Source organism: Monodon monoceros, unplaced genomic scaffold (assembly GCF_005190385.1).
Source record: "Monodon monoceros isolate NGI ecotype Baffin Bay Population unplaced genomic scaffold, NGI_Narwhal_1 Super_Scaffold_9, whole genome shotgun sequence".
NCBI classification, from domain to species: domain Eukaryota; kingdom Metazoa; phylum Chordata; class Mammalia; order Artiodactyla; family Monodontidae; genus Monodon; species Monodon monoceros.
The window spans coordinates 49,018,133-49,044,807 of NW_021703786.1; the positions used below are offsets into that span (position 1 = coordinate 49,018,133).

General features: G+C 43.1%; 1 protein-coding gene across 5 annotated transcripts in view; it reads left to right on the forward strand.

Annotated features, from left to right (window-relative positions):
- ZZEF1 (zinc finger ZZ-type and EF-hand domain containing 1) overlaps positions 1 to 26,675 on the forward strand; it is a 113,414-nt gene that overhangs the window by 53,438 nt on the left and 33,301 nt on the right. For all 5 annotated transcript variants that reach the window (XM_029211287.1, XM_029211289.1, XM_029211290.1 and 2 more), the window contains 17 exons: positions 1,267 to 1,426; positions 2,383 to 2,504; positions 2,591 to 2,713; positions 3,565 to 3,731; positions 3,815 to 3,896; positions 4,862 to 5,063; positions 6,139 to 6,287; positions 7,980 to 8,220; positions 11,424 to 11,503; positions 13,673 to 13,766; positions 14,529 to 14,997; positions 15,873 to 16,037; positions 19,429 to 19,548; positions 20,334 to 20,495; positions 22,067 to 22,196; positions 23,905 to 24,043; positions 25,619 to 25,784. In XM_029211287.1, the coding sequence (XP_029067120.1) occupies positions 1,267 to 1,426; positions 2,383 to 2,504; positions 2,591 to 2,713; positions 3,565 to 3,731; positions 3,815 to 3,896; positions 4,862 to 5,063; positions 6,139 to 6,287; positions 7,980 to 8,220; positions 11,424 to 11,503; positions 13,673 to 13,766; positions 14,529 to 14,997; positions 15,873 to 16,037; positions 19,429 to 19,548; positions 20,334 to 20,495; positions 22,067 to 22,196; positions 23,905 to 24,043; positions 25,619 to 25,784 (2,771 nt within the window). The remainder of the gene's footprint in view (positions 1 to 1,266; positions 1,427 to 2,382; positions 2,505 to 2,590; positions 2,714 to 3,564; positions 3,732 to 3,814; positions 3,897 to 4,861; positions 5,064 to 6,138; positions 6,288 to 7,979; positions 8,221 to 11,423; positions 11,504 to 13,672; positions 13,767 to 14,528; positions 14,998 to 15,872; positions 16,038 to 19,428; positions 19,549 to 20,333; positions 20,496 to 22,066; positions 22,197 to 23,904; positions 24,044 to 25,618; positions 25,785 to 26,675) is intronic.

The following is a 26,675-nucleotide window of genomic DNA, read 5'->3' on the forward strand; positions in this document are numbered from 1 at the left end:
CGCCTGTGGGCATCTGTGTAGAAAGGGCAGCCAGGAGAGTACGAAGGAGAGGCAGGAAGAAAGTCAGGGGCCACAGAAGCTGAGGGAGGAGAGAGCTTCAAGTAGGACCGTGGCTGGCACAGCTCCCAGGGCTGAGGTTAAGTGGGGAGGCTTTGCTCTCTAGGTGGCAACTAATGCCTCTGAGGAATGGCTTCAACGAGTGGTGGGTGCAGGAGGGGTAGAATGGCAGGGAGGGGAAAGGCAAGCACAGCAGGTGCAGGCAGCTTTTTCAAATGGAACACATGTACACAAACATATATATTGATGCACACTTTAAAGAAACAACTATCCATTTTAAGAAGTGAAACATTACCAATATTTTTGCAGTCTGCCCCTCCCTGCCCAGTGCCCTTCCATGGCTCACCTTCCTCCTTCCTCATAAGAGGTAACCACCATTCTGAAATTTATATTCATCATTTCCTTGTGTTTCTTTCTACTTATCCCTACATAGCAGGCTTGTTTTCCCTGGTTTTGGTCTTTAATGGAATCATGTGGCATACAGTCTTCTGGGACAAGTTTTTTTCACCCAACAGCATTTTTGAGATTCATGCATGTTGATGTATGTGCTGCAGCTCTCCCCCGCCACCCCCAACCCACTCGTACACAATATTCCCCTTATGAATCTGACGTAATTTATTTATCCATTTTACTTTGGAGGGAAGGGATAGTTGGGTTGTTTCCAGTTCGGGGCATTTACATGGAAGTAATATCTTGTGGTTTGTAGGTGCAAGAATTTATTCCTAGAGGTCATTTGACTCTTCAGGGAAACTGGAGAATAAAGATGATGGTTAGAGAGCCGTAGTGGGATAAAGAATTGTCTTTTAAAATGGGAGAGATTTGATTGAAGGCTCAGGGGAAGGAGCCGGAGAGAAAAGGAATTATTGAAGATGTGTGTGTGTGTGTGTGTGTGTGTGTGTGTGTGTGTGTGTGTGAGAGAGAGAGAGAGAGAGAGAGAGAGAGAGATACTGTGGGGTAAGGTTCCTAAGGGGTGGAAGGGGGAACGTGGAGTCGAACATCTGTAAAGGCTCTGAACAGCTGGAGGGCAAGAGAGGAGTTTTCATAATACCGTCTTTCTTGGTCACTTTTGGGTTGAAAGCTCTGTCATAAATATTCCCCACTTCCCTAGAATCTCTTTGTGTCTGACAGCTGCTCTCTTACAGAATGCCCCTGGCTGTGTTCTGTGAATGGCCTGTTGTAAACACTTTCCATTTCTCTCCTCCCTTGTAGTGTGAACTGTTGATGGTCGATGGGGCCCAAGGGGAGGTGGGCTCTGTGCTCTTCTCCCTGTTCTGGTCTGTCCAAGGCAGCCTGCTGTCCTGGTGCTACCTGCAGCTGAAGAGCACGGACTCTGGAGCCAAAGATCTTGCCGCTGACCTTATTGAAAAATGTGAGTTTCAGTACAAAATCCATGAAAACCGATAGGTGTTTGGGTTTGACTCTGTGTGTGCTCTCTTCTTAGTACCTCATGCATAGAACAGAGTGTGTGTTGTTTTCATTTCATTATTACAAATCAGATCTGTCTTCGGGTTGTTTTTTTCTTCTTAAAATGGAATTCTGTAGCATGTCTTTTTGCTCAGTTTCCTGTCTGAATGAAGTATTATGCCTAAGTGTTTTTATTGTACGGTTGGGTCATTTCACGGCCTAAACATTGCCTCTGCGGTCATACAGCACTCTTAGATGATACTATATTCTTCAGTAGAGTCTGTCTTCCCTGTTTTAATCAAATTATCCAAAAAAGAAAGTCTTGAACTTTAAAAATCTAAGGTACATGTGAGCACTTCTGTGATCTTTGCTGGTACTGAAAATATTCATGTCCCATAAACCCACAGAAAATATTCATGTCCCATAAACCCACAGAAAATTATATGAAACCCAACGGGTTCTGAGAATTTGTATGTAGAAAAATCAGTTCCATCAAACTTGGTCTCAGCAGCCATGTCAAAAATGCTTACAGTATTGAGTCTTGGCTCTTCAAGTTTGGCCTGTCACATGGCGTACCTAGAGGCGGGCCCTTTGTAAACAAAGGGAGAGGCAGACCAACTGGGTTGGTCAGCCATGTACCTTCACTTATAAAAGGGATATCTCCACCCCACTGAAAAGTAGCAAAGACAAAAAAAAAAAAAAAACCACTCACTTTAAAAGTAAACTTTTACTGAGATTCGCAGGGCTTTTCCCTCCCAGAGGAAAACGTTTGTATGACACTGAAATGGTCTCATGGTCTTCTCTGACGGGGAATTCCCTCTCCAGCTTCTGTGACCCTCTCCAGCTTTGTCCTTGATGATGGCCAAGCAAGTGATGTTTCTACCATATAAAATATTAATTATTTTCTTTATGTTTTGGCAGATGTGGGACAGTTTCTGGCACGCATGAGAGTGATTTTGGAATCCCTTTTGTCACAGTATAGCGGGAAAACTGTAGTAGAAAAATTATGTAATTCGGTGTTTTCAATGGCAGCTCGTCAACTGGTAAGACAGAGTGGCAGCCATTTGTAAGGGGTGGGAGGGGGCAGAGTCTGAGGTGGACGCTAAGTGCTTCGTTCATCTTCCTGTAGGTGATCTTTCTGCTGGACTTTTGCACATTAGATATTTCACACTGCACGCTCTTGAGAGAGTTCAGTGCCCTGACAGAGCTGTTGAAGGAGCTCTGCAGTGACCCTGATGGAGGACTGAACAAGGTACCTCGAGCTGGCGTTTGAACCTGCTTTGTATCCCCTCTTAGGAACGCTGTGACCATACGTAATGAGACATACCACTCAGTTACGGGTCTACACGAATAAGTTACCTCTAGAAGAGCCCCCTCTGTTTTATCAGTACTTTATCAGTGTCTATCAACTTTATCAGTGTTGGTTTTGACAGCAAGAATAAATGCCATTCTGAGTTGATTTGGTACGGTCAGCATTAGACAGGAGACACAGAGGAAGCTGTACATAGATTAATTTAATTGTTCTACAGCACATTAAATTATATCAAAACCATGTGAATGATTAACCAAATTGAAGTCCAGAAGAGAAAATCTGGGTTGGGTATTTAAAAGCATTTTCTCCCTTACTCAGCCTTACAGGACAAAATGTTTTTTCACTGTCTTGTTTGAATCACACAACTCTGTGGGAGTAGAAAGGGCATATATTTAAAAGCCTATTTTAAAGACAAAAAAAGCAAAGACTGAAAAAGGGAGGGAGAAGACAAGATGGGCTCAGGTTTGCCAAGGTCCCAAATAGGAGTGTAAGGTCTTTCATGCTAGTACTGGTTTGTAAGAAATAGTTCTTACAGATAGTCATAGTTAGAAAAATAAAAGCTAATCAGAGTTACTATAACGCAATAGAAACCCCGTGTCTTCTCTGCTGAATAAATGTATGTTGATCAATATGTATAGATGGGAACATCAGGTATATTTTTAGCCTGTGTGATGATTTGTGTAGGGATGTCAAAGGCTACTGTCTGGGGCACTGATGCACGGCAGTTTCCTGTGTATGGCTGGATGTAGAGTGATGAAAACCCTTCTTTCTTAACTCGTTTGTCTACATAGCTGGATGTGGAGACTTGGCAACAGGAACGTCCTGTGGTGTTACATACGTGGACCAAGGAGTCTGCTCACAACTATGAAAATAACTGCCATGAGGTGTCTGTCTTTGTTAGCCCAGGGGCAACCTATTTTGAGGTGGAATTTGATGAGAGATGTGAAACTGAGAAAAGGTACAACTCACCTGTTCTTTTTCCCCAAGCAATAATGGATCAGAAATGAGAGACGGAAAGTGATAAAGATTATGCTTTCACAGGTATGATTATCTGGAATTTACCGACGCTAGAGGTGGGAAAACACGCTACGACACAAAAGTCGGCACTGATAAATGGCCCAAGGTGAGTGATGTTCCCAGAGAGCCATGCGATACTTGCTTCTGTGTCAATTCTTCTCCTTTTGTCAGCCTCAGGCGGTAATAGAGATATGGTCTTTGAAGGGAAGCACTTATATTACACTTTCGTAAAAGGAAGTGCTTATAGCAGAGTTCAATACCTGTTTTGTAAATAAAGTTTTTTGGGGATACAGCCGCGCCCATTTGTTTGTTTCATCTGTAGCTGCGTTGGCACTTTAGTGGTGGAGTTGAGTCATCGCAAGAGAGGCTGTATGGCGCAGAAAGTCTAATGATTTACTCTCTGATTCTTCATAGGAACAGTTTGCCACCCCTGGTTTATATCACATTGTCAGAGTAAATGGGGAGTTGTAATCCTTAGCGAGAAAGGGCCAGTGAGTCCAGCAGGGCCCTGACCATGGTGATGAAAGCCAGGATCTCCCTCACAGTTAGGGCTGCATGGTCTCTGGGGCTGGGAAGTTAAGTCCTGCTTCACTGTTGACCTTCTCTCTGCTGTCAGCGGTCTTGGTTGGGAGCAGAGGAGCGGGCAGCATGCTCTCTGGCTGAGTAGGTGGTGGGCAGATGGGCATCTGAGGTTTAGAAAACCGACCAGCAGTTTTCAACTTTGCTTCTTCATAAGATGCAGTTGTGAATTTTCTGTTTCAGTCACTCCGTTATACATTTCTCCTTTAGTAGTTTTGGTGGGGGCGATAAGATATAATGGTGAGAATATAGACCAATTTTTTTTTTTTTTTGGCCATGTGGCATGCGGGATCTTAGTTCCCTGACCAGGGACCAAACCCATGCCCCTTGCAGTGGAGGCACGGGGTCTTAACCACTGGACCTCCAGGGACCAGTTTTATATTTAGACCAATCTTATATTTAGATTTTTTTGAGTCGCGAAGAACATGCTTATTACTGAAATGCTACCTTCTCTAATCAGTTTGTCCACATGACTTTTTTGTTTGTCCCTAGAAAGTGACCTTTAAGGCTGGTCCCCGGCTGCAGTTTCTCTTTCACTCTGACAGCAGCAACAATGAGTGGGGCTACAAATTCACCGTCACTGCCTATGGCCTGCCTGATGTCGCCGTGTCTTGGGGCTTGGATTTACAGCTCCTTGTTTCCCGGCTGATGGGACGCCTCGCTTCCCAGTGCATGGCACTCAAATCCGTGCATCGTAAGTCCACAGACCATCCCTTCCCTTCTTGCTAACAGCCACATTGAAGAGCAAGGTGGTACCCCTTTTGTGTAAGTTGTCTCCACATAGCAGCAGAGCAAAGGGGATTGATAAAATTCCCTTTCAGTTTCCTTTAAACTAAACCAGAATAAGATTTCTACTTGACACCATTTTCATCAAGTTGCTTGACTCAGACACTGGAGCGCATTGCCAAGGAAGGACATGGTGGATTCCCTGTCTGTGGAGGACAAGTGGGGAGGGAGCTGAGTTTTGGCAGCATTGTCATCGTTTTTTTGTGAGTCAATTTTGGTATACTCCAACAAGAAGGCAGAAATATGGAATAAATTAATTGTATATTCTCTAATTATCTGAATACTTGTGTGAATGTGTATAAATATGTGAACTTGGATTTAGCCTTAAAGTGATTTCTTCAACTTATTTGTTAAATTCATCCAAGGACGAGTGAAACAAGAAATAGAATGAAACTTTCTAGTGTATTTTATTTCTATATCATGTCTTGAGTTTTTCCTCACTTTAAAAGTAAAACATCATACAAAAATTGCGTAACGGAAAAAAGCCAAGGGGAAAAGCCAGTTTTAATCCTGATACCCAGAGATAACTATTATTAACATTTTAATCTGTTTCTATCTAGCCTTTTTTCTTTGTTTATTCATAAACACATACATGGTGGGTATTTAATTATTGCTGCTATTTTTTTTTTACAAACTTAAGTTTACGAATTGTGAACATGTCCCCATAATGAAACGTTTCCTGTTATACCCTAGAGGTAGTTCCCATTCTGTTTTCAACTTACTACACGGGTTAAGTCATTTCAGAGGCACCTGTAACTGAAGCTGTCGTAGAGAATGGTAGCATTTCAGGACTGCCTGATGGCTTGGGTTCATTGGGGTATTTGTTTATGAAGTATCACAGTTACATTCTGCTAAATGTGCGTGAATTCCCTCCAAGTCTTAATGCCCAAGTTTTTTTAAAACCTTTTCTTCACCAGTTCAAAGATTCTCAGTATATTAAGGAAAAAATAGAACTCTCATCAGCCTTCTTTTTCTCTTTCCAGAGTTAGGAAGTAACATGGCAATACCTCAGGCAAAAATGGCATTAGTCCTAAACTCCCCCTTGTGGAAACCTGTCTTCAGGCACCAAATATGTCCAGAGTTGGGATTAGAAGCAAGCTGGCCCACTCACCCACCCCAGGATAATAAGGAGGTATTTATTCTTCTCTTGTCTTTGTATTTGGAATGGGAAATGTTTACTAATATTTATTACTTTAAATTATAAACGTCTGTGTTTGTATCTTATCACCCCCACTGAGCTGTTAGCTCCTCGAGGGCAGAAACTATCCCTTGTTCACTTGGGGTCCCCACTGTGCACCACAGGGGCCAGTGTAACGGGTCTTCAGAAGTATTGACTGACTGACTCTTCAGTGATATACAGTAGGTGCTCAGTAATCTCTCTTGATGGAGTTATTAAACAAACAAGTCGAGTCTATTTCCGGTGCCCGCTGAGTCAAACTTCAGAATAAATGATTTATGCTGTACTTATTTGTTCTCCATGGAACAGTAACACATTATTTAGGCTTATAATAATTAAAAACGAAACAAGTTTGCCCACTGTCTCTTCTTCATCTCTCCACCCCTCTCTCTCTGCTCTACTACTTTTCCTCCCTTCTTCCTGCCTCCCCCTACCCCAGTTCTTCAGTAGTTAATTGCTGAATCCAGGGGTTCTTGCTCAGCTTCTCTTCTCCTTTGCCTCTCTGCTCCTTCTCTTATTCCATGGCAGCCCACTGTCTTCTCTTAATCTCACCACTCCATCTACCTCCTTTATTGATCTCTCTTCTTCCTCCTTCTCTGAAGAGTAGGCTTCATTTGGGCTTTCTCCCCTTTCCTGCACCCCACCAAGACTTGATGCTGTCTCCTCTCTTCTGTTGTCATATCTGTGTGAAAAATACCTTAATGTCAGTTTCCAGCCCTGGTTCTTCTCTCAGGCTCCAGTTGTGTATCCCCATCTTCCTGTCAGGTATTTCCATTTAAGTGTTCTGATTCCCTTTAACTCAGAGGTGTAAAACCAGGACGTCTCCCTGGACTTCTCGCTCCTGTTACTGTCATTATTGTTTCGCAGGCATTGAACCACTGCTCCCTGGCATCACCTTTATCCCTACCTTGTTCTCACCTTTCCTGTCCAGTCAGCTGCAAGCCCTGTGGCTTCTTCCTTGAGATGTTCACCACTGTCTGTTTCCTCTGTCTCCATCTTTATTCAGACCCTCATCTTGCACTTGCATTGTTACATTGGTACCTACCAAGTTTTTTTTAATCACTGCATTATCTTGTCATTCCACTGCCAAGCACCATTAATGGCTCCCCGTTGCCCACAGGGTGAAGTCTAAACTCCTCAGTGTGACAGTCAAGGCTCTCTACAGTCTCCTTTCACCTTACCTATCTGACTCTAGTTCCCACCACTCCCCAGCTGAGACTTCAGGCCAGGTCAGTCTCCCCACTGACTCTTAACTTTTGCTCATGGTTGTGTTCCTCAGGGCCAAACCTGCCCAGTCTTCAGGGTCCAGTCCAAAGCCCGTCCCCTCCAGGAGGCTTTTCTTAGTTACTTTAACCTGCCAGGAGCTCCCTCCTGTGAATTCTCAGCACTGGGTGTCCCTTCTAGGCATTTGGCACTTGATAATCTTATGCTTTACAGTAGTGGTAGTTTTAATGCTTTTAATGTTTTATTTATGTTTACCTTTTTTTTTAACCCATGTATCTGTCTGATCTCCCCCAAGTAGATTGAAACTTCCTGAGAGTAAGCACCGTGTTTTATACTTCTGCTTTGGCCTAGTAGGTGTTCAGTAAACTTTATTTTTTGAATGAATGCATTAAACATGATGGTTTCTCTTGTTGTTGTTCCCAGGTTAAGAACATCCCTGATGATCCCTGCCACCAATTTCTTCTTGACTTTGCACAGTCAGATCCTGCCCAGAACTTCTGTGGGCCATATTCAGAACTTTTCAAAGGATTCATACAGGCATGTAGAAAACAGGCCCCAAAGACAGATATAGTTGCTGGTTCCACTATTGATCAAGCTGTGAACGCCACCTTTGCTGCTCTGGTGTATCGCACTCCAGATTTATATGAGAAGCTGCAAAAATATGGTAACTTATATTACAGGGAATGTTTTTGATCTGAAGGCCAATTGCTAAGTTTTAAGAAAGCTTATCTTAAGTGAAAGTTGTAAAATATTTTGGAACATAAACATACTTCTACAACTATAGACTTCATCTTGTCAGTCCTACTTTGCCAGTCAAAAGATTTGTGACCAATTTATAGTTAGCAGATTGCAGTATATAGCAAGTAGCCTTGAGTTTCCTAATTAGCAGGTAATTTGTCTTTATCCAGAATTCTCATGGAAAACTGCCGAGAAGTTTAATGGAAAGAAACCTTAACTTGGGTTGTAGTCCCAGCTCACAAACTAGAAGTTGTGCAGCTTCAGGTTAATCAGATAACCTTTCTGCACCTGAGTATCCTTATCCGTAAAGTTTAGAGTTGATTATCTCTAACATGCTAAGAAATTCCAATTTAAACCTGAGATGTTTAGGTAATTGAATGTGCTGATAACCAAGGAGGAAATGCAGGTATTAACGCCATCTTTAGACTTGCAGCTTCTTTGTAGCATCATCCCTGCTTGGTTTCCTTTGTTGATAGCCTGCTCCTTGCCATTTCTTTTCCTCATGTCCCCCAGGGATACCATCTCTGTGTATTTACTATAAGTGTAGACTGCAGCCTAACAGGACCCACAGAGAGGGAGGGTCTCTCCCTACGCATAATCTTTCAGGGGAAAAACATTTCAAACCCAGCGTAAAGACAAGTTATGGGCTGTCCCAAGCACTTTGGCAGGTTATGTGTTCTTTCCATGGTGCTGATGAAAGAAGCAGGAACAAATGCTTCCTTTCTTAGAGTAGGTAATTGCTTATTGCTCTAATTATTATTATTATTGATATTACTAGCACTGCTACCTTTATTGCTTAGTCCTGTGTGTCCCACATTGCAGAGTTTATTTCCTGATGTCCAAATCATCTCAATTACTCCTTCAAATCTTAATATTTCCTTTAAGAAGCTGCTCAAGTAAATAAAACTATACTGAAGCATGAGTGGTTTAGGTAAACAGCTGTCACATGGGAGAGTATATTTCTGCTGGGGGTGAGAGGCCTGCTGACCTGTATGGTTTTGAAGAAAAAAATTCGGTACATGTTTCCATAATCAAATTGTAGTAAGACAACTGGACAGCCTTTGTTACCTGTGGGAACTTTCAGTGGAAGGATAAAAGCCTTGTGAGTTAAAAGCTGAGAGATAGAACTCTCCCCCAGCTCTTTTTCAAATCATGTTCAGCTATCACATACCTACTTGCAGTTAAGAAACACACAATCAAATGTAGAAGCTAGAAATATTTTACCGAATACAAGTTGTTTCTAGAATACCTACCACTGTTGCTTTGAAAGAGGTAAAGTTGGTTCCCAGTTCTTTCTGTCCCTGCCTCTAAGGGGCTATTCATGGGTTCTTCAAGACTGAACTACTTTGAGAGTGGTCCATGTCTAGCTAATTTGCTCATCTTTGTATAAAAATTTGTCACCCTTTTGGGTTAGAAATGTACGGGAGGAGTTTTTCAACTAGACTGTAAGCTGCTTGAGGCCAGGAACCATGTTTGTTTTTTTCAGCATAGTGTTTCCCAGTGCCTGGCATAGAGCCTGGCAATTCTAGGTATTCAGAAAATACATTGCATTTACATTGGCTCAACAGAGAGCGTCACTGTGTTCTAGTAGTTTATCCTTTGGTTTTTAGATGAAAAGGGGCAGGCCTCATGGGTCTTTCTTTAAAAAAAAAAAAAAAAAGACAAAAAGAACTTTTTTGTTATTTTTCTAATTATAAAAATAATACCTATTCATGTAGAAACTTACAAAGTACAGAAAAGCTTAATTATCAACTATAATCTCACCACTTCAAGAACATTTTTCTGTTATCATTTTTCTATATATCTACCTGGCCTTTTATTTAGGTATATTTATATGTGTACATATGTATATATACACACCATGTTTTTACTGTGTATACTCTTTTTAAATAAGATAATTTTGTACATACTGTTTCATAATCAGCCTTTTTTACTTACTATATACCATGAACTTTTTTCCATGTTTTTTTTTTTTAACATCTTTATTGGAGTATAATTGCTTTACAATGGTGTGTTAGTTGCTGCTGTATAACAAAGTGAATCAGCTATATGTATATATATCCCCATATCCCCTCCCTCTTGCATCTCCCTCCCACCCTCCCTATCCCACCCCTCTAGGTGGTCACAAAGCACCGAGCTGATCTCCCTGTGCTACGCGGCTGCTTCCCACTAGATATCTGTTTTACATTTGATAGTGTATATATGTCCATGCCACTCTCTCACTTCATCTCAGCTTACCCTCCCCCTCCACCTGCTGTGTCCTCAAGTCCATTCTCTACATCTGCGTTTTTATTCCTGTCCTGCTCCTAGGTTCTTCAGAACCTTTTTTTTCTTTTTAGATTCCATGTATATATGTTAGCATACGGTATTTGTTTTTCTCTTTCTGACTTACTTCGCTCTGTATGACAGACTCTAGGTCCATCCACCTCACTACAAATAACTCAATTTTGTTTCTTTTTATGGCTGAGTAATATTCCATTGTATATATGTGCCACATCTTCTTTATCCATTCATCTGTCGATGGACCTTTAAGTTGGTTCCATGTCCCGGCTATTGTAAATAGTGCTGCAGTGAACATTGTGGTACATGACTCTTTTTGAATTATGGTTTTCTCAGGGTATATGCCCAGTAGTGGGGTTGCTGGGTCATATGGTAGTTCTATTTTTAGTTTTTTAAGGAACCTCCATACTGTTCTCCACAGTGGCTGTATCAATTTACATTCCCACCAACAGTGCAAGAGGGTTCCCTTTTCTCCACACCCTCTCCAGCATTTATTGTTTGTAGATTTTCCATGTCAATAATTATTTTTTACTCACTTTTAATATTTTTTATTTTGCTTTTAATTTTTTTATATTTTACTTTTATATTTTTACTTTTAATATTTTACTTTAACAGTATATCCATTTCAGATGCTGTTTGTTTGAATAAAGTTAGTTTGAAGTAACACAGAGAACCCATTACAGGTGTTTGTGGTTTAATTGATAGTTTTTTCCCCTAGTCCTCTCTTAGGAACCCCCATGTGCAAGTGTCAGGGGAAGAGTTTTCCTTTGTGGAGATTGGGAGGTGACTTTGGGCTTCATGTTGCAGGAGTGAATTGTGTTAACTGAATGTAACCTCTCCTTTCCCCAGTAAACAGTGGGGGCAAGACAGCCCTGAGTGAGGAGTTTGCACAGGTGTATTCCTTGGCAGATGGGATTCGAATATGGATGGTAAGGTTTTCCTTTGCATGTGATTTTTATATATTTTGAGTTTTCCCACCATGATATCATTGAATTAAGGTAAGTAGCTCTCTTCTCAAGAATTTAACTTTAGGAATGTTTTTCAAAACTGAAGTTCAGTGATGTGAATGGATAAAAAATAATTTAGAACACTTGAAATCATAATTTGGTGAATGTTGAGATTGTCAGAGTAAACAGGGCTCAGTTGAGCCCCCCCTTACCTCCTTCTGTAACCCAAAGGCTGCTCGGTGGAACCTAGCCTTTTAGACTAGGGGGAAGAGCATTGTGTTAGATGGCAGTTTTAGGCAGAGGAGAGCACTCTTTCAAAGGAGAGGGCTTTCTGCATTTTAGAAAAGTAGTTCTGCAGCATTGTTCGTGACAGCATTAAACTGGAAGAACAAAATGTCCCATTTATAGAACAGACAAAAAGATTATATATTATATTACTGTATAATACTATATTACAGTGAACGTGAATGAAGTAGAGCTGCCTGTGTCAGCATGGGTGGTGCTCACAAATGTGATGATGAGCAAAAAATAGCAAGTTGTAGAAGAATGCGTAGGTATGATATTCCTCATATAAAGCTTAAACATAAACTAGATCTCTCTGTTATGTACATAAATATGTAGTAAAATTATACAAATGCATGGAAATGATAAATTCAGGAGAATTGTTTTTATTTCTTAGGTGTGGAGATGAGTATATATTAGTATTATTTATATATATATTTACAACCACCTTAAATATTGTATAGTAATTGAGAAAGCAATCTTAAAATAAATGAGTAGAGGCTGGTAATAAGAGTGAAAGCGAGAGACTAGTTGTGGTAATTAGATGAGAATGGCTTCTGCTACTTGGGAGATAAGATAATTAGACTGTGTGATTGATCTGAGGGATGAACAGGCAAATGGAATTTAGGACTGTTTCCGTGTTCCTGGTTTGGGTGACTTGGTGGGTGGGTAGAAGCGTTGACCAGAATAGGAAGAATGGTCTTGGATCTGGGAGTGGGGTGCTAAGTTCAGTTTGAGACCTGTTATATATGAGGACATCTAGGTTATTTAAGACACCTAGCTGGAGAATTTAGTAAATGTGAAAGAATATAAATGTCAAGGCAGAGATAAGGATAACTTCAAATCATTGGTAATAGTTTTTTTTTAAATGTATGAGTTTATCCAGGAACAGACAGCCTTGGACAAAATCCACAATGATTAGAACATAGCTGGTGCTCAATGTAGACGAGATAGATAGATGGAGACCCAAATGAACAGGGACTCTCAAAAGAAACTAAAAGGTATCATCATCAGAATGGTGGCGGGCGGATCAGAAGAGTGTGTTGACAAAGGAACCAAGGCAGTAATAGCAATTTAAGAAAGAGTGTCCGATAAAGTCAGCGGCCACACACAGTTCAAGTAAAAAGGGTTTGGCAATTGTGACAAAGCACATTGTAGATTATGCTTCTGGTTTAGCATATGACAGACTGCCAATGACTGGACAAGATACCAGCCTTCTCTCTAAGACCTTGGTCTACATACATCACACATGGTCTTCTGTCTGGGCTGTCAGCACCATGGCCCAAACTGTGACCATTGCCTGTGCTGGTACTAGAAGCACCATTCTCTGCCTGGCAGTCTCAGCATCACTTAGAGGTGTCCCCTCCTTCGGAGGAGAATAGAGATCAACTTGTGGTTCAACCTCTGCTGCAAACCGGGTGTGTGATTTCTGGCCACAGCACGCGGCTTGCAGGATCTTAGTTCCCCGACCAGGGATTGAACCCATGCCCCTTTCAGTGGAAGCACAGAGTCCTAACCACTGTACCGCCAGGGAAGTCCTGAGACCTCACTTCTTTATCCGTACTAGGTCAGCTTTAGGTAAGGGCCCCTCCAACTCCAGGGTTCTAGAATTTTTTAAAGAATAGGGTCATGGTTACAAATCCCTCCCAAATAGCACATAGTTGAAAAGGAGGTAGTCTTGCAGATAGACCTTTAGGCAGCTTCAAATCCTGAATTATTTCTAGGACAAACAAAAACAGCTCAGTCCTGTGCACAGGACTGTAAAGTTCTCCAGGATCTCAACACTGTGTGCTTTTGAAGTAGTTTGCTGTGGCTGCCCTTGCTGCCCTGTCTGGACAGCGTAATTATGTGGCTCAAATCCTTCCCCAGTTAGAGATGAAGCAGAAGTCCCTGATGAGCCTGGGGAATGAGGCAGAAGAACAACGCAGGCCAGAAGCTGCTGAGGTGAACCCCGAGAGCCTGGGTGAGTGCCATCTCCGGCTGTCATCACTGGGCCTTCTGTTTCCATTTTGTAGAAAACCAGTGACCCACCTTCTAGATAAGTTTAGTTGAAGCTGTGTTGACCTAGGGAAGGTAACACAGGCACTAAATGTATTTTCCAAGGATGTTCACAAATAGAGAAGTGCCAGTTGTTAATTGTTTATTAACATGATCCAGATGGAGCATCTTTCTAATTACTTTCCTTAGGAGGCACGAAGTGCTTTTTGAGCTACATCTTGTTATGTTTTTAAAGTGTATTCACACTAAATATTTAATGAAATTAAGGAATTACTGTTAATTTTTAAAATTTCATAGTTATGTTATTATTTAAAACTTTTTTTTAGTGAAATATACTGAAGATTTTACAGATGAAATAATGTGATGCCTGGGATCTGCATGGAAGTAATCCAGGGAGTGGGAGTGGGTGAAAAAAGACTGACCTTGGATTGATGGCTGTTAAATCTGGGCAAGGGGAAGGGTCCTTATGCTATTCTCTCTCTATGTATATTTGAAAATGCCCACAATAAAACTTTAAGTGTGCTGATGGTAGTGCTAGGGAGATTTTGATCTATATAATGAGAGAAAATTTGATTCTGTCCTGTCAGTAGATGTGTATATCACTGTGTTAATGGAGGTATTTCTTGTCCTAAACTGTAGAGTTTAAGTAGATTATTTTCAATGCAAGAGTAGGCAACAAGTTTAATTTCGACTTTTTTTCATTATCTTTCTTGCATTTTGCATTTAGCGAAAGAGTGTTTTCAGAAGAGTCTTCTACTACTGAAATTTTTGCCCATGGGTGTAAGTTCAAAAGAAGGCTGTGACAAGTTGGTGGCTGTAGATGACACAGATCATCTGCGGCCACTGGACAAGCGCCAGAGGACAAGCTCTGTGGTGGAAGAACATTTCCAAGCCTCTGCATCTCCCACCAAAGCAGCGCCCCCTGCTGTGGAAGATAGGAGTCCTCGCTTGGATGTCCAGCCCACGCTGCCGCCCAGCAGTGGTGCTCCAGCCACAGAAGTGTCCTCTGCCACAGCCGAAGAGCCCTCGTCACCTTCCACTCCCACCCGGCGGCCTCCCTTCACCCGGGGGCGGCTCCGGCTGCTCTCCTTCCGCTCAGTAGAGGAGGCCAGACCGTTGCCCACAGTGAAAGAAAAGTACCCTGTGCTGAAGGATGCCATGGACTTCATTAAAGATCAGTCACTCTCCCACGAGAGGTGAGCGCCTTCTCTTTTCAAGCAGCAGGTACCCAGTCTTGTCAAAGACTTGAAGTTCATGTTAAAAACGAGCAAATAGGGCTTCCCTGGTGGTGCAGTGGTTGAGAGTCCGCCTGCCGATGCAGGGGACACGGGTTCGTGCCCCGGTCCGGGAAGATCCCACATGCCGCGGAGCGGCTGGGCCCGTGAGCCATGGCCGCTGAGCCTGCGCATCCGGAGCCTGTGCTCTGCAATGGGAGAGGCCACAACAGTGAGAGGCCCACGTACCACAAAAAAAAAACAACAACAAAAAAAACGAGCAAATAATACTTGGAGGACAGATCAAGATTTGTCTTAGAATGTTCAAGAAAAAAGTTTTGATTTTGTTTTTCTTTTAAAGAAGTATTTTTTTCACTTGAGATTTGTACATTATGCTATATATACATTATATCAATAATGTACCATTTGGATAAGAAAAGAAACATTTCTCTTCGTAGCTGCCAAAATAAATTTGTCTTATTTTAACGCTGGGAGAAATTTAGGATTTGATATTTTCTGGCAAAATTACTTGTCAGTGGACCTATACCTCTGGAAGTATTGCATATTTTAATTTCCTGTCCTAAGTTTGTCCCGGGTTTACCACAGAGACAGAGTTCCTTTTTAATCAATTAATTGTTCAACGTGAGTTGTTGGGCTTCTGGACAGTGAACTGATTTGTAGTGCTGCCGAGTAATGACTAAAAGTAGCAAACAGGTCTTGCTATCCTTCCTGAATGGTGCCTCACAATAGTGTTTCCTTTTTATTAATATGGCATCAGAACTTGGGTAGGGGTCTGTTTTCTTTCTGCCCCAGCTCGAGAGTTTTCTGGTTGTTCCTGACTTGAGTTCTGTCTCCAGTGTTGTAAAGGTTCTTTCCTTGAGGAAGGCCCAAGCCCAGAGCATCCTCGAGGTCCTGAGGATCATTCAGTGTTGTACAGAGTCCCTTGGGCAGCCTCACTGCTTCCACCCGCCTTTCATACTTTTCCTGTTGGAACTTCTGACCTGCCAGAAAGAGTTTACCAAGTAAGTCCAAAGTATGAGCCTGCGAGGAAGACAAGCCGGGGTCGTTTTAAAGAAATCCTGATTGTCTTCTCTAAGTAAGAGCTCTATCATTTCCATGTAGGATACAAATTCATGTTTTTGAACAATTCATTCTCTCATTCTAAGGAAAAATGGGTTCTATCCTTTTAGTAAGTAAATACCAGAACATGTTTATTCCTCTTGATGAGTTTATCAGCTTTATTTTACCAATGAGGGTTGTATTGCCTGTGCACCCATACTCATCATTTGGCTCCTGGAAGCTGTGGGCCACATTTAGTGCTCATTTACCGTAACAACATAAATCTAAGTACCTCACAAGGTTGTTTCAGCAGCCACTTGGTAAATACCTCCCAAGTGTTGTCTCTACCAGCCACCGTTCTAGGTGTTGTATATAGCAGTGGGCAAGGCAGACAAGATCCTTGTTCTAGTGGAGCTTGTATTCTGTTTAGGAGAGATAGACAAAACAAAACAAACACAAACAAATGAAAAATATAATCTATAATCTGGCTATGTGGTGATTTCATACAGAGTGACCTAATTTGTGTAGTTGGGTTAGGCAGGCTGAGGAGGACGTGGAACCAAGGCATGACTTGACCAGCTGAGATCCGGGGGAAGATCACTAAAGGCAGAAGGACCACCACACAGACCCTAGGGTGGGGGATTAGCCCAAGGAGCAGAAAGAAAGCCAGTGTGCCTGAGCGAGAGAAATAGGAGGAGGTGAGGTCAGAAAATTAGGGTCCATATTACGTAAAGCTTTGTAGGATATGGTTTAAGGTGTTTGGATTTTACCCAGAGTTGTAGATGGGAAGTCCCTGGAGAAATTTAAGCCCAAGGGGAACACACTGTGATATATATTTATGAAAGATACTTCTGGCTACTACATGAAAAAGAGTAGAAGGAAGAAAAGCAGTGGAGAGACCGCTGCAGTAGCCCAGGCAAGAGGTGGAGGTGGTTTGGACCAGGAGATAGTACTGGAGAAGGAGAGAAAAGGATGAGATTCAAGATACACCGTGGAGGTGGAATTGTAAGGACTTGTTGATGGATTAGACGTAGAGGGTGAATGAAAAGAGTCATGGGGAAAGAAACCTCTAGGATTTTGGCTTGAGCAGCTGGGTGGATGGTGATACATTTTACTGAGGGGAAGAGTATGGAAGGAACAGATTGGGGTGATAATTAAAAGTTTTGTTTTGGCCATGTTAAGTTTGAACTGCTTCTTTCGTACCCAAGTAAATATGAGAAAATAGAGATAAGAGTCTAAAGTTCTCAAAAGAAACCAAGAGTAGGGATAGAATTTGGATGTTGTCTGTATATAGATGGTACGTAAAGCCGTGAGACCAGATGAGACCTTCTAGAAAGAGTGCAGAGAGATGGACAAGAGGGGGCCCTGGACTGAGCATTAGGGGCCCTTTATTTAGATGAAGTCAAGCAGAGGAAGAGGAGTCATGAGGAGACCAGGGAGTGACCACCAAGAGCAAAAACCAGGGGATGGTGGTGCCGTCGAAGCCGACAGAGGAATGTATCTCCAAAGATAGAAATGGGGCTTCCCTTGTGGTGCAGTGGTTAAGAGTCCACCTGCCAATGCAGGGCACACGGGTTCAATCCCTGGTCCGGGCAGATCCCACATGCTGCGGAGCAACTAAGCCTGTGCGCCACAACTACTGCACCCGCGCGCCACAACGATTGAGCCTGCACACCACAACTACTGAAGCCCACGCACCTAGAGCCCGTACTCTGCAACAGGGAAGCCACTGCAATGAGAAGCCCACGCACCGCAACGAAGAGTAGCCCCCTCTCGCCACAACTAGAGAAAGCCGGTGCACAGCAACGAAGACCCAACACAGCCAAAAGAAAAAAAATAGATAAGAATGGTCCATTGTGTCATATGCTGATGTGAGAGGTTGAGCGAGATAAGAACACACTAGATTTGACAGCAGTCTTACTGGAGCCATGAGGCCACAAGCTCTGTTGGACTGGGTTGAGAAGAGAATGGGGGTGATGAAATGGAGAGGGAGACTAGACAATTATTTCAGAAAATTTGGCCGTAAAGGGGAGCAGGGAATTAGGATAGTAATTGCAGGGGATGTAGCATCAGCTGAGGGTTTTGAAGAGATAGCAGAGTATACTGTACACTGGCGGGAGTGGGTCAGTAGTGAGGAAAACTCGATGCAGGAAGGAGGGCTTAATTGCAGTAGCAGTGGTTAAGTGTAGTGGTCGGCCTTCGAGAGCCAGGGAGACTATCCCCCTGGCAGCAGGGGGAAACACACTGGGGTAGAGACGCAAGTTGGTTGGTAGGTTTGGTGGTGCGAAGATGGGGGAGTTCCTGTGGGATCATTTCTGTTTTCAAAATATAAAATTTGAGGGTAGGTATCAGCTCTAAATGATGGCTTAGGAGGAGGCAGTGGAAGTTTAAGGAGAAGCAGGAGATTTGAAATAGTAATGAAAATTGAGACAGCCGGTCTGATTGCCTGACAGTTTGGAGAGATTATTTGAGAATTATGGTTGTGAACGTAAAGTGCTACTGGTCAGCTTGGTTGTGTGGTGTTTCCTCCAGCAACAGTTAGCTATTTTGATGTTGGCATATAATTTCTCAGGCAAGTATGTGGAGGGAGAAGGCAGCAAATGACTTGGTGATTGCTAAGGTATGATTATGGTGACGGGCCATGGAATTGAAGCTGAGTACGGGGCAAAGAGACAGCCTGGCGGCAGTGGTGGATAGTCAACGTGAGGGAGCGTCATGGCTTGGGGCTCCCTGGGATTGGTGGGAGTCGCAGTGTAGGTGAGCAGGGTGAGAGGTCAGTCAGAGCAGGATGCTCTGAAGTCAGGATTTCAGAGGTAACGCCGTTACTGTGGTGACAAGGTCAAGGAAATGACCATCAGACGGGGATGGCAAAGGGGCTGGAGGAGAAGATCGCTGGAGGTGAAGATGGCAGAGGATCCAGAGATGGCAGAACTGGGGCATCATTCCCATGGGTGTTGGAGTCTCCAAGGTGACAAGGATCAAGGTCGGAAAGACACTGAGCTTGGCCCTGAAGTCGTCACTGAAGGGAGGCAGAGGGGTGGGCGTGACTGTGTGGAGAGGATTAAGTTTGGTAATTTGTGACGAATACTTAACACGGTACCGGTACCGGTACCGGTACCGGGGCGCTCAGGTAGTGCTGGGAAGGGTGGTTTTTATAATAACAAAGAAAGGTTAATAATGGTCATCTCCATACTCCTGGTGGGCAACCTTCTTGATCCAAGCAGATGAGTCACTTGCTGTTTTGTCTGTTACTTTCTGAAGTTATGTTTTTATTAAGTTTCTGTGCCGCTTCATTAGCAATTAAGTGATTAATGTTCTGGCAATTCAGTGACTGGTAATTTCTTCTGTTTCTAGTTATTTTGGACACCTGGAGGGCTGTGGTGCAGATCTACACAAAGAAATTCGAGACACTTACTATCAGTTTGTTCTGTTTTTGGTCAAAGCAGTTAAAGGATTTAGTAACATAAACGACAGGTATGGGATAATTTTATGATTTCTAGAGAAAAAATTATTTCTGTTTTTTCTGATTTTTTAAAGAAATACATGTCCACTGTTACAGAAAAGCACAAAGAGTAAAATAAAAATAACCCCTAATCTTACCGTCTGGAGCTAATTGCTAATGTTAACTTATCAGTATATTTTCTCCCAGCCTTTTTTCTATATGGTGTGTACAGTTTTTTAAAATGGATGGGTTTTGGTTCATCTGAAAATTTGTAACCTGTTATTTTCAGTTTTAGAAACTTGAATAGACACTTTGCTGTACACCTGAAACTAACACAACACTGTAAATCAGTTATATCCCAATAAAAATTAAAAACAAACAAAACTTGAATAGAAAGCCATTCCCCGGTCTCCTCCATAGTAAGTGGTTTAGACATAAACCTTAAATCAAATGGTTCTTCTCTACATCTGAGCTGTATAACCTAGGCTAATTGGGCCTGGCCCTGACCTTGCTGTTTATCAGAGGTGAGTTTTACTACTCAGTCCTTTACTGTAAAATGTCCCCTGTGGTAGTCCTAGCAGGGTGGAGACCTTTCTCTTTATGCTTTCAGAACTGTTTTGCTTAATCTGTTGTTTGAAGAAGGTTTGTATGGAGTCTGAGAAATTTGAAGAGAGATTATAAGGAACCCAAACCAGCAATCTGGCGTTCCCTTCTGTTTTCCACTGACAAGCACACCAGGTCTCTGATTCACATTGTTTCTGTTGTCTCCGTGGATGATGGGCAGCTTTAGTAACTTTCACCTTCGTGGTCTCTTCAGGTCCTTGCTGCCTGCCTTGTCCTGTGTCCAGACGGCCCTGCTTCATCTTTTGGATATGGGCTGGGAACCCAGTGATCTTACCTTCTTTGTTGACATTCAGTTACCAGATCTCCTCATGAAAATGTCACAAGAAAATATAAGTGTCCATGACAGTGTGATCAGGTAAGGACACAGTCCTGCACTCTGCAGTTCCTACAGTAGCTAATCAAGTACAGGGATCGTAGCACATTCAGAGCTCGGGCCTGGAGCTAGACTTTCTGGGGGGTATCCTGGCTTTGCCACATACTAGCTGGATGACCTCGGGCAACTTTTTAAACTCCTTTGTGCCTCAGTTTCCTCATCTTTAGAGCTGGAGGTAATAACAGTACCTACCTCAGGATTGCTGCGAAGAATGAATGAGTTCCATTTCTCAGTGTTTAGCAGGTATCTGGTGCATGGTGTTGTATATAAACTGGTGGTGGTGGTATTGTGAACTCAGCATGAGTTTTCTCCTCATTTTTGGAGATCCTCATGTAGCTTGTTGAATTGGAGAATCCTTTTCTGTTGGTGGTGGTGGTGGTGTGTGTGTGATTTTTAGCCACTATAACCTCTTGCACATTACAAGGACTTAAGGTATGAGGGGAAAAAATAGTATGCAAAGTTTTCTTTTTTTTTTCTTTGCACTTCTCATTCCTCTTATCCATTAATCACTCATGTCTGTAGAAAAGAAAGAAGAGAAAGGGGGAAGAAGAGCAAGAGGAGATAATTAGGAGGAAATCAGTGAATGAATCAACATCAATTTTTACTCTCTCAGAAGAGATATCCTGGGAAAAGGACATAGAATTTAAGCGGTCTCCTTGTTTACAAACCACAGCCATTGCCCTGCTGTCAGAGGGAACTCTTGGTGGAGGGCTGGGACACAGCAAGGAGGAGGAATGGGTGGGGCATCAGCTTTCTGGCTCTTCAGTCATCAGTCTGCTTCTTGTTTCAAGCTTCGCCTACTCCTACGTGACCCAGTCCTTGGGAGTAGGGACCGCACCTTCCTCACCACTCCCCATAGCACCCGGAGCAGGCTCAGTTTGAGTAGGCCTGAAGTCAGTTTGTTGGAACACGTGAATGAACAAATGTGTATTTGTTGGTTGGTAGATATTTTGTATTTGCTGTCGAGCAAATAGTTGTGTATTTAAAATTCCGGTTGCTGAAACAAACTGTAAACTGAAATTATGGAAATCTGTAATTTTGCACCTAAAAGGACTCCCTGAGATTATCTATTAGAAATGAGGAAACTGAGGACCAGGGCTGAGTGCTGTGTCCAGGTCTTACAGCAGCCAGCGGGAGAGCTGAGGCCCCAGGGTCTCCTGACTCCCTTCTCATGCTGCTACCACTAGGGTGTGCTGAGCATGTCCAAATCGGACTTTTTTTTTTTTTTGCTTTATTTGGCTCCAGTGCCTGGCACATAGTAGGTTCACCACAAATGGTTGTTGAGTGGGATTATGCCATGTAGGTACAACCTTTCAAGCTCTAATTCCTCACCCATTGTAGTCTACTCTGGAAGGGGCTTCTCCCTTTTTATTGGTATATATCTATCAAACATCTGGCAAATCCTGGGGCTTTGAAAACCAAATTGACCTCTTCCCTTCAGAAGTTTAAAAGTGCCTCGTGTATTAGACCCATAGGACACAGAGTCTGCTAACAAGCACTTTCCTTGATTATTGGGAGAGGCATGCTTTTCTCTCTTTATGTCCTTCTTTCAGCCAATGGAGTGAAGAAGATGAGCTTGCTGATGCCAAGCAGAATTCAGAATGGATGGATGAGTGTCAGGATGGCATGTTTGAGGCCTGGTATGAAAAAATAGCCCAGGAAGATCCAGAGAAGCAGAGGAAAGTAAGACCTCTCAACTAGAGTAACCTGAAGTGACTTGCTAGGAGTTTGGAGAGGAGAGTCTGTGCGGGGGAGTGCCAGCAGGCTGTCCCCTGAGAGGGCTCCAGGTGGCAGTCAGTACCTTAGTGAGTGGCCATCACCCAGCCTAGTCTTTAACCTGAGGGGCCCTGAATCCTGACTTGACCACAGTCAGGTGGTGGTTCCCTCCCGCAGAACTAGATTCACAGGAAATAGGCTCGTGGGGCTGAAGTAAAATATTAGGTGCCAGTTTATTAATTTATAGTGAGAAATAGAATTGCTGAAGGCCCTGGATTCTGGTGTCCGTGGTACATTCTTTTTCTGTAGGCAAGCAACTTGGGAAGTCATGTGTCAATCAGAAGGTTGCCTGGTGAGCGTGGAAGCAGCCATGTGTGCCCAGAATCAGTTACATGATTCATGTGTGTAGAGGCATCAGGCTCACATAGCCTGCCATGTCCATCTCCACATTCGGGGTTTATCTGTCACCACCACATTATGCCAGGCATCTGCTGCTTCAGATGCCTTCATTTTCTTCGTTTGTGTGCCTACTATGTGCCAGTTACTTTGTTCATTTGGCATCTCTGTGGTGCTTGGATGGAGCACACCAACTTGGCCTTTGTGATTTTTCTCTCTTGTATGTTAATACCTTATTGGGAGCCATTCTAAGGTGGCTTGGCATATTTGCTATGCTATACTACTGTATGGTGACTTAGTGGTTTATTTCCCTTATTTCTAGGCCGTAAAGATAAAGCATACTGTAGCCTCCAGGGACTTCACAGTAAAACAGTTTGTTTTGCTCATGAAATGGTGCCCTTACTCTTTCCCCAGAAAGTTTTTCTTCTTAAGTGCCAGCAAACAGTGCTGCTTTTGCAGTGTTTCCTGTGTCTGTGAACACTACCCTTGTCCAGCCAAGTACCCAGGCCAGAAATCTGGATGTTGTTCTTGACCCTTCCCTTTCGCGGGCCCCTGTAACCAGTCCGCCCCCAAGGTTCCTCACCTCTGCTTTCTACTACCTCTCAGCTCTCCCACCTTCCACCATCTCACTTTTGGCCCAGTCCAGCCCTTATCACCTGTTGGGGGAGTGCTTTAACAGCTGCTGTCAGGGTCAGTCTCCCTGTCTCCAGTCTTGCCCTCTCTGATCCGTTCTCACTTAGTAACCAGAGGAGCTTTCAGAATGCTCAGTTACTCTTCTGTTTAAAACGTCCGTGACTCCTTAGACTAGCATCCCAGGCACTTGTGGTTTAACCTTTCTAACTTTATCTGGTTTCCCCCCCTCCACACTGTATTCTACATACGGAATTATTGCCAAGCTCATGAGCCCTTGCCTTGATCCTTTTGTGCCTCCTGTAGAACTTGCTATTGCTTTTATCCGGCGTGCCCACCACCCTTACCCCCACCCAGCTAATGCCTGTTTGCCCCTCAGGTCTCACCTGAGGAATTAGCACCTTTGAAAAACCTCCATGTGCCCTGTAAGCCTCCTGAAATTGTCTATCCAAGCCCCTGTCATACTGTATGCTGTCATCTGTTTGCTTCAGGGAATTCCCAACTAGACACTAAGCTCCTACATCCCCTAATCCTAGCACCTAGTACACTGCCTGGAATATTTTAAGTACATACTGAAGGATGGATTGATTACTGAATAGTGGCCACATTAAAAGTCTGTTGGTTAATTGTGTTTTATTTCATCTTATAGATGCACATGTTTATTGCTCGCTACTGTGACCTGTTAAACGTGGACATCTCTTGTGATGGGTGTGATGAAATTGCCCCCTGGCATCGCTACCGGTGTCTGCAGTGCAGCGACATGGATCTCTGCAAGACTTGCTTCCTAGGTAAATTTCACGGCCTCAGTGTGCCATACCCAAAAGGAATAAGCATTTCTATTTTCTGTGATCTTGTCATTTTTTACACTCCCACTGTACAGTAACAATACTGCCCCAGCAGTGTTCTCTGACTTGTTGGCGAATATGACCCTTATCTCCCCAACTGAATGATAAACTCCAGAGCTCTGTTATGTGATGTGCTGTCATCTTCTATCTTGCTGGGTATAGGCACTTGATAAACACTCAGCACCAATGAATGTACATTCAGTTGAGTTTTCAGGAAATGATTTTGCCTTCTGAATCATGCAGTGTTTATAAGAAGTAAAATACACACAAGCAAACTTCAGAAAGTCTTGAATCCTCTTGACTTGTAGGTGCTGAGATAAAGCAGGTTGTCAGTAGTAAGCATTTGAATGCTCTTTGTGTGCATCACCCAGTCGAATAAGATACAGCCCCTGCTCTGGAAGCATTTATAGTCTTAGCAGGAGACTGGACCTGCTCACAAAATGTATATTCCAGGACAAGAGTGTACATGCTGAGTTACAGATGAGCAGTACAGATTGTTCTGGAAAAGTTCAGAAGTAGGGAAGGCTACCATTGCAGGAAGGCGTGTGGAGGAGATGGGATATGAATTCGTCTTTGAAGAAAGTTAGAACTGGGTGATGAAGGAAGCAGTGGAGAGTGCGTCGTCATCCAAAGCTGAGCAGGTCCAGGGACAGAGGAGTGAGCATATGTAGTGTGTTTAGACAGACTCTCCAGTGTCTGCCGCTGAGTGATAGATTGAGACAGGTTGGGTCCAGGTTGTGGGACCCAGAGATACCAGGCTCAGGAATTTGAATGAGTCTACAGACAGTGGGGAAGGTTTTTCAAGAAAGGTGTTAACATGACCAGAGCTGTGCTAGAGAAAGGGGGTTCTGTCCATGTAAGAGTTTCCTTTAGGAAATCAATCACAATAGTGACAAGGGGATTAGTGCCTGGACTGGGTTTCTGGCAGTGGGAACTGAAGTGGGTCAGAGGTAAGGAGCATTGAGCAGGGTGTATGACGGGGCTCAGAGACCCATTGGACTCAGAGTAAGAAGGAGACCAGAGCTTTCAGTCTCTTTCGTGACTAACATTCTTTCTCACTCAGTGGGTCTGTGGTTATGGAGTCTGTTTTCATCTATGATTCGGGAATGAAAAAGTAAGAGCAAATACCTGATAACTTCTTAGTGCCTGTTAAGAAGAATACACCAATATTTGTTAGAGGAGAGGTCATGGGAGACAGCCCACAGATTGGTGTGTGGACTTGTGCTGCCAAATGGAGGTCATGATGGGATTGGTGACCTGTTTGATCAGACTCCGTATTGCTCTGGAAAACCAGGGTCCATGCACAGTACCATTGCTAAGATGTTCCATGCCAAGAACATCGTGCATATGCTAAGAGCCACCTGGGGAACCCTTGGTCTCCAGAAGATTCCTGTGGCCTATGACGCCCAGAACAATCTGTTGGGAACAACCCTGCTTCTGGGGTTGGTTTGGGTTTGGAAACTAGCCCTTCTAAGAGCCCTTTGCCCAATTCACCTCACGCTGCTGTTTTTCCCCCAGGTGGGGTGAAGCCTGAGGGCCACGGAGATGACCACGAAATGGTCAACATGGAGTTTACGTGTGACCACTGCCAGGGTTTGATCATAGGCCGGAGGATGAATTGCAATGTGTGCGATGACTTTGACCTTTGCTATGGATGCTATGCGGCCAAGAAATATTCCTATGGGTATGTCTCAGATGACCTCTAGCCTGGTAAACTTTTCTTCATGTATTCCTTTGCCTTTTTTTTAATAATTAAAAAAAAAACTTGCATTATAAAAAATTTCAAACATACCCACAAGTAAAGAGAGTAGTACAATGAATCTTCATGTAACAATGACCCAGACTCAACAATTAGGAAGATTTTGCTATGTGTGCTTAGCTTATTCTTTTTTTAAATTTTCCTTTGTTAAAGTATTTTAAAGCAAATTCCAGACCTTAAATCATTTCCTTCCTGCATACTTCATATCTGTCTCTAAAGATTATGGTCATTTTCTCATGTTACCAAAATGCTATAACCACACCCTGCGAAACTTCACAATAAGGAATTCTTACTTCACCTGGTTTCCATAGACAGTCTTCCGGGGATTGTGAAATCCCAAAATGGAATGTGCAGTGTTTGTTCACTTTTCTGAAGAGAGGGCCCATACCCATCTTTAAAATTTTTTTAATATAAATTTATTAATTTTATTTATTTATTTTTGGCTGCGTTGGGTCTTCGTTGCTATGCGTGGGCTTTCTCTAGTTGTGGCGAGCAGGGGCTACTCTTTCGTTGCGGTGCGCGGGTTTCTCATTGCGGTGACTTCTCTTGTTGCGGAGCACAGGCTATAGGCGCGTGGGCTTCAGTAGTTGTGGCTCGCGGGCTCTAGAGCGCAGGCTCAGCCGTTGTGGCGCACGGGCTTAGTTGCTCCATGGCATGTGGGATCTTCCCAGACTAGGGCTTGAACCTGTGTCCCCTGCATTGGCAGGCGGATTCTTAACCATTGCACCACCAGGGAAGCCCTGTCTTTAAATTTTCAATAACCACAGTCTTAGAGCTACCTGATGCCCAGTTGTGACCGTGCATGTGGTCCCCTGA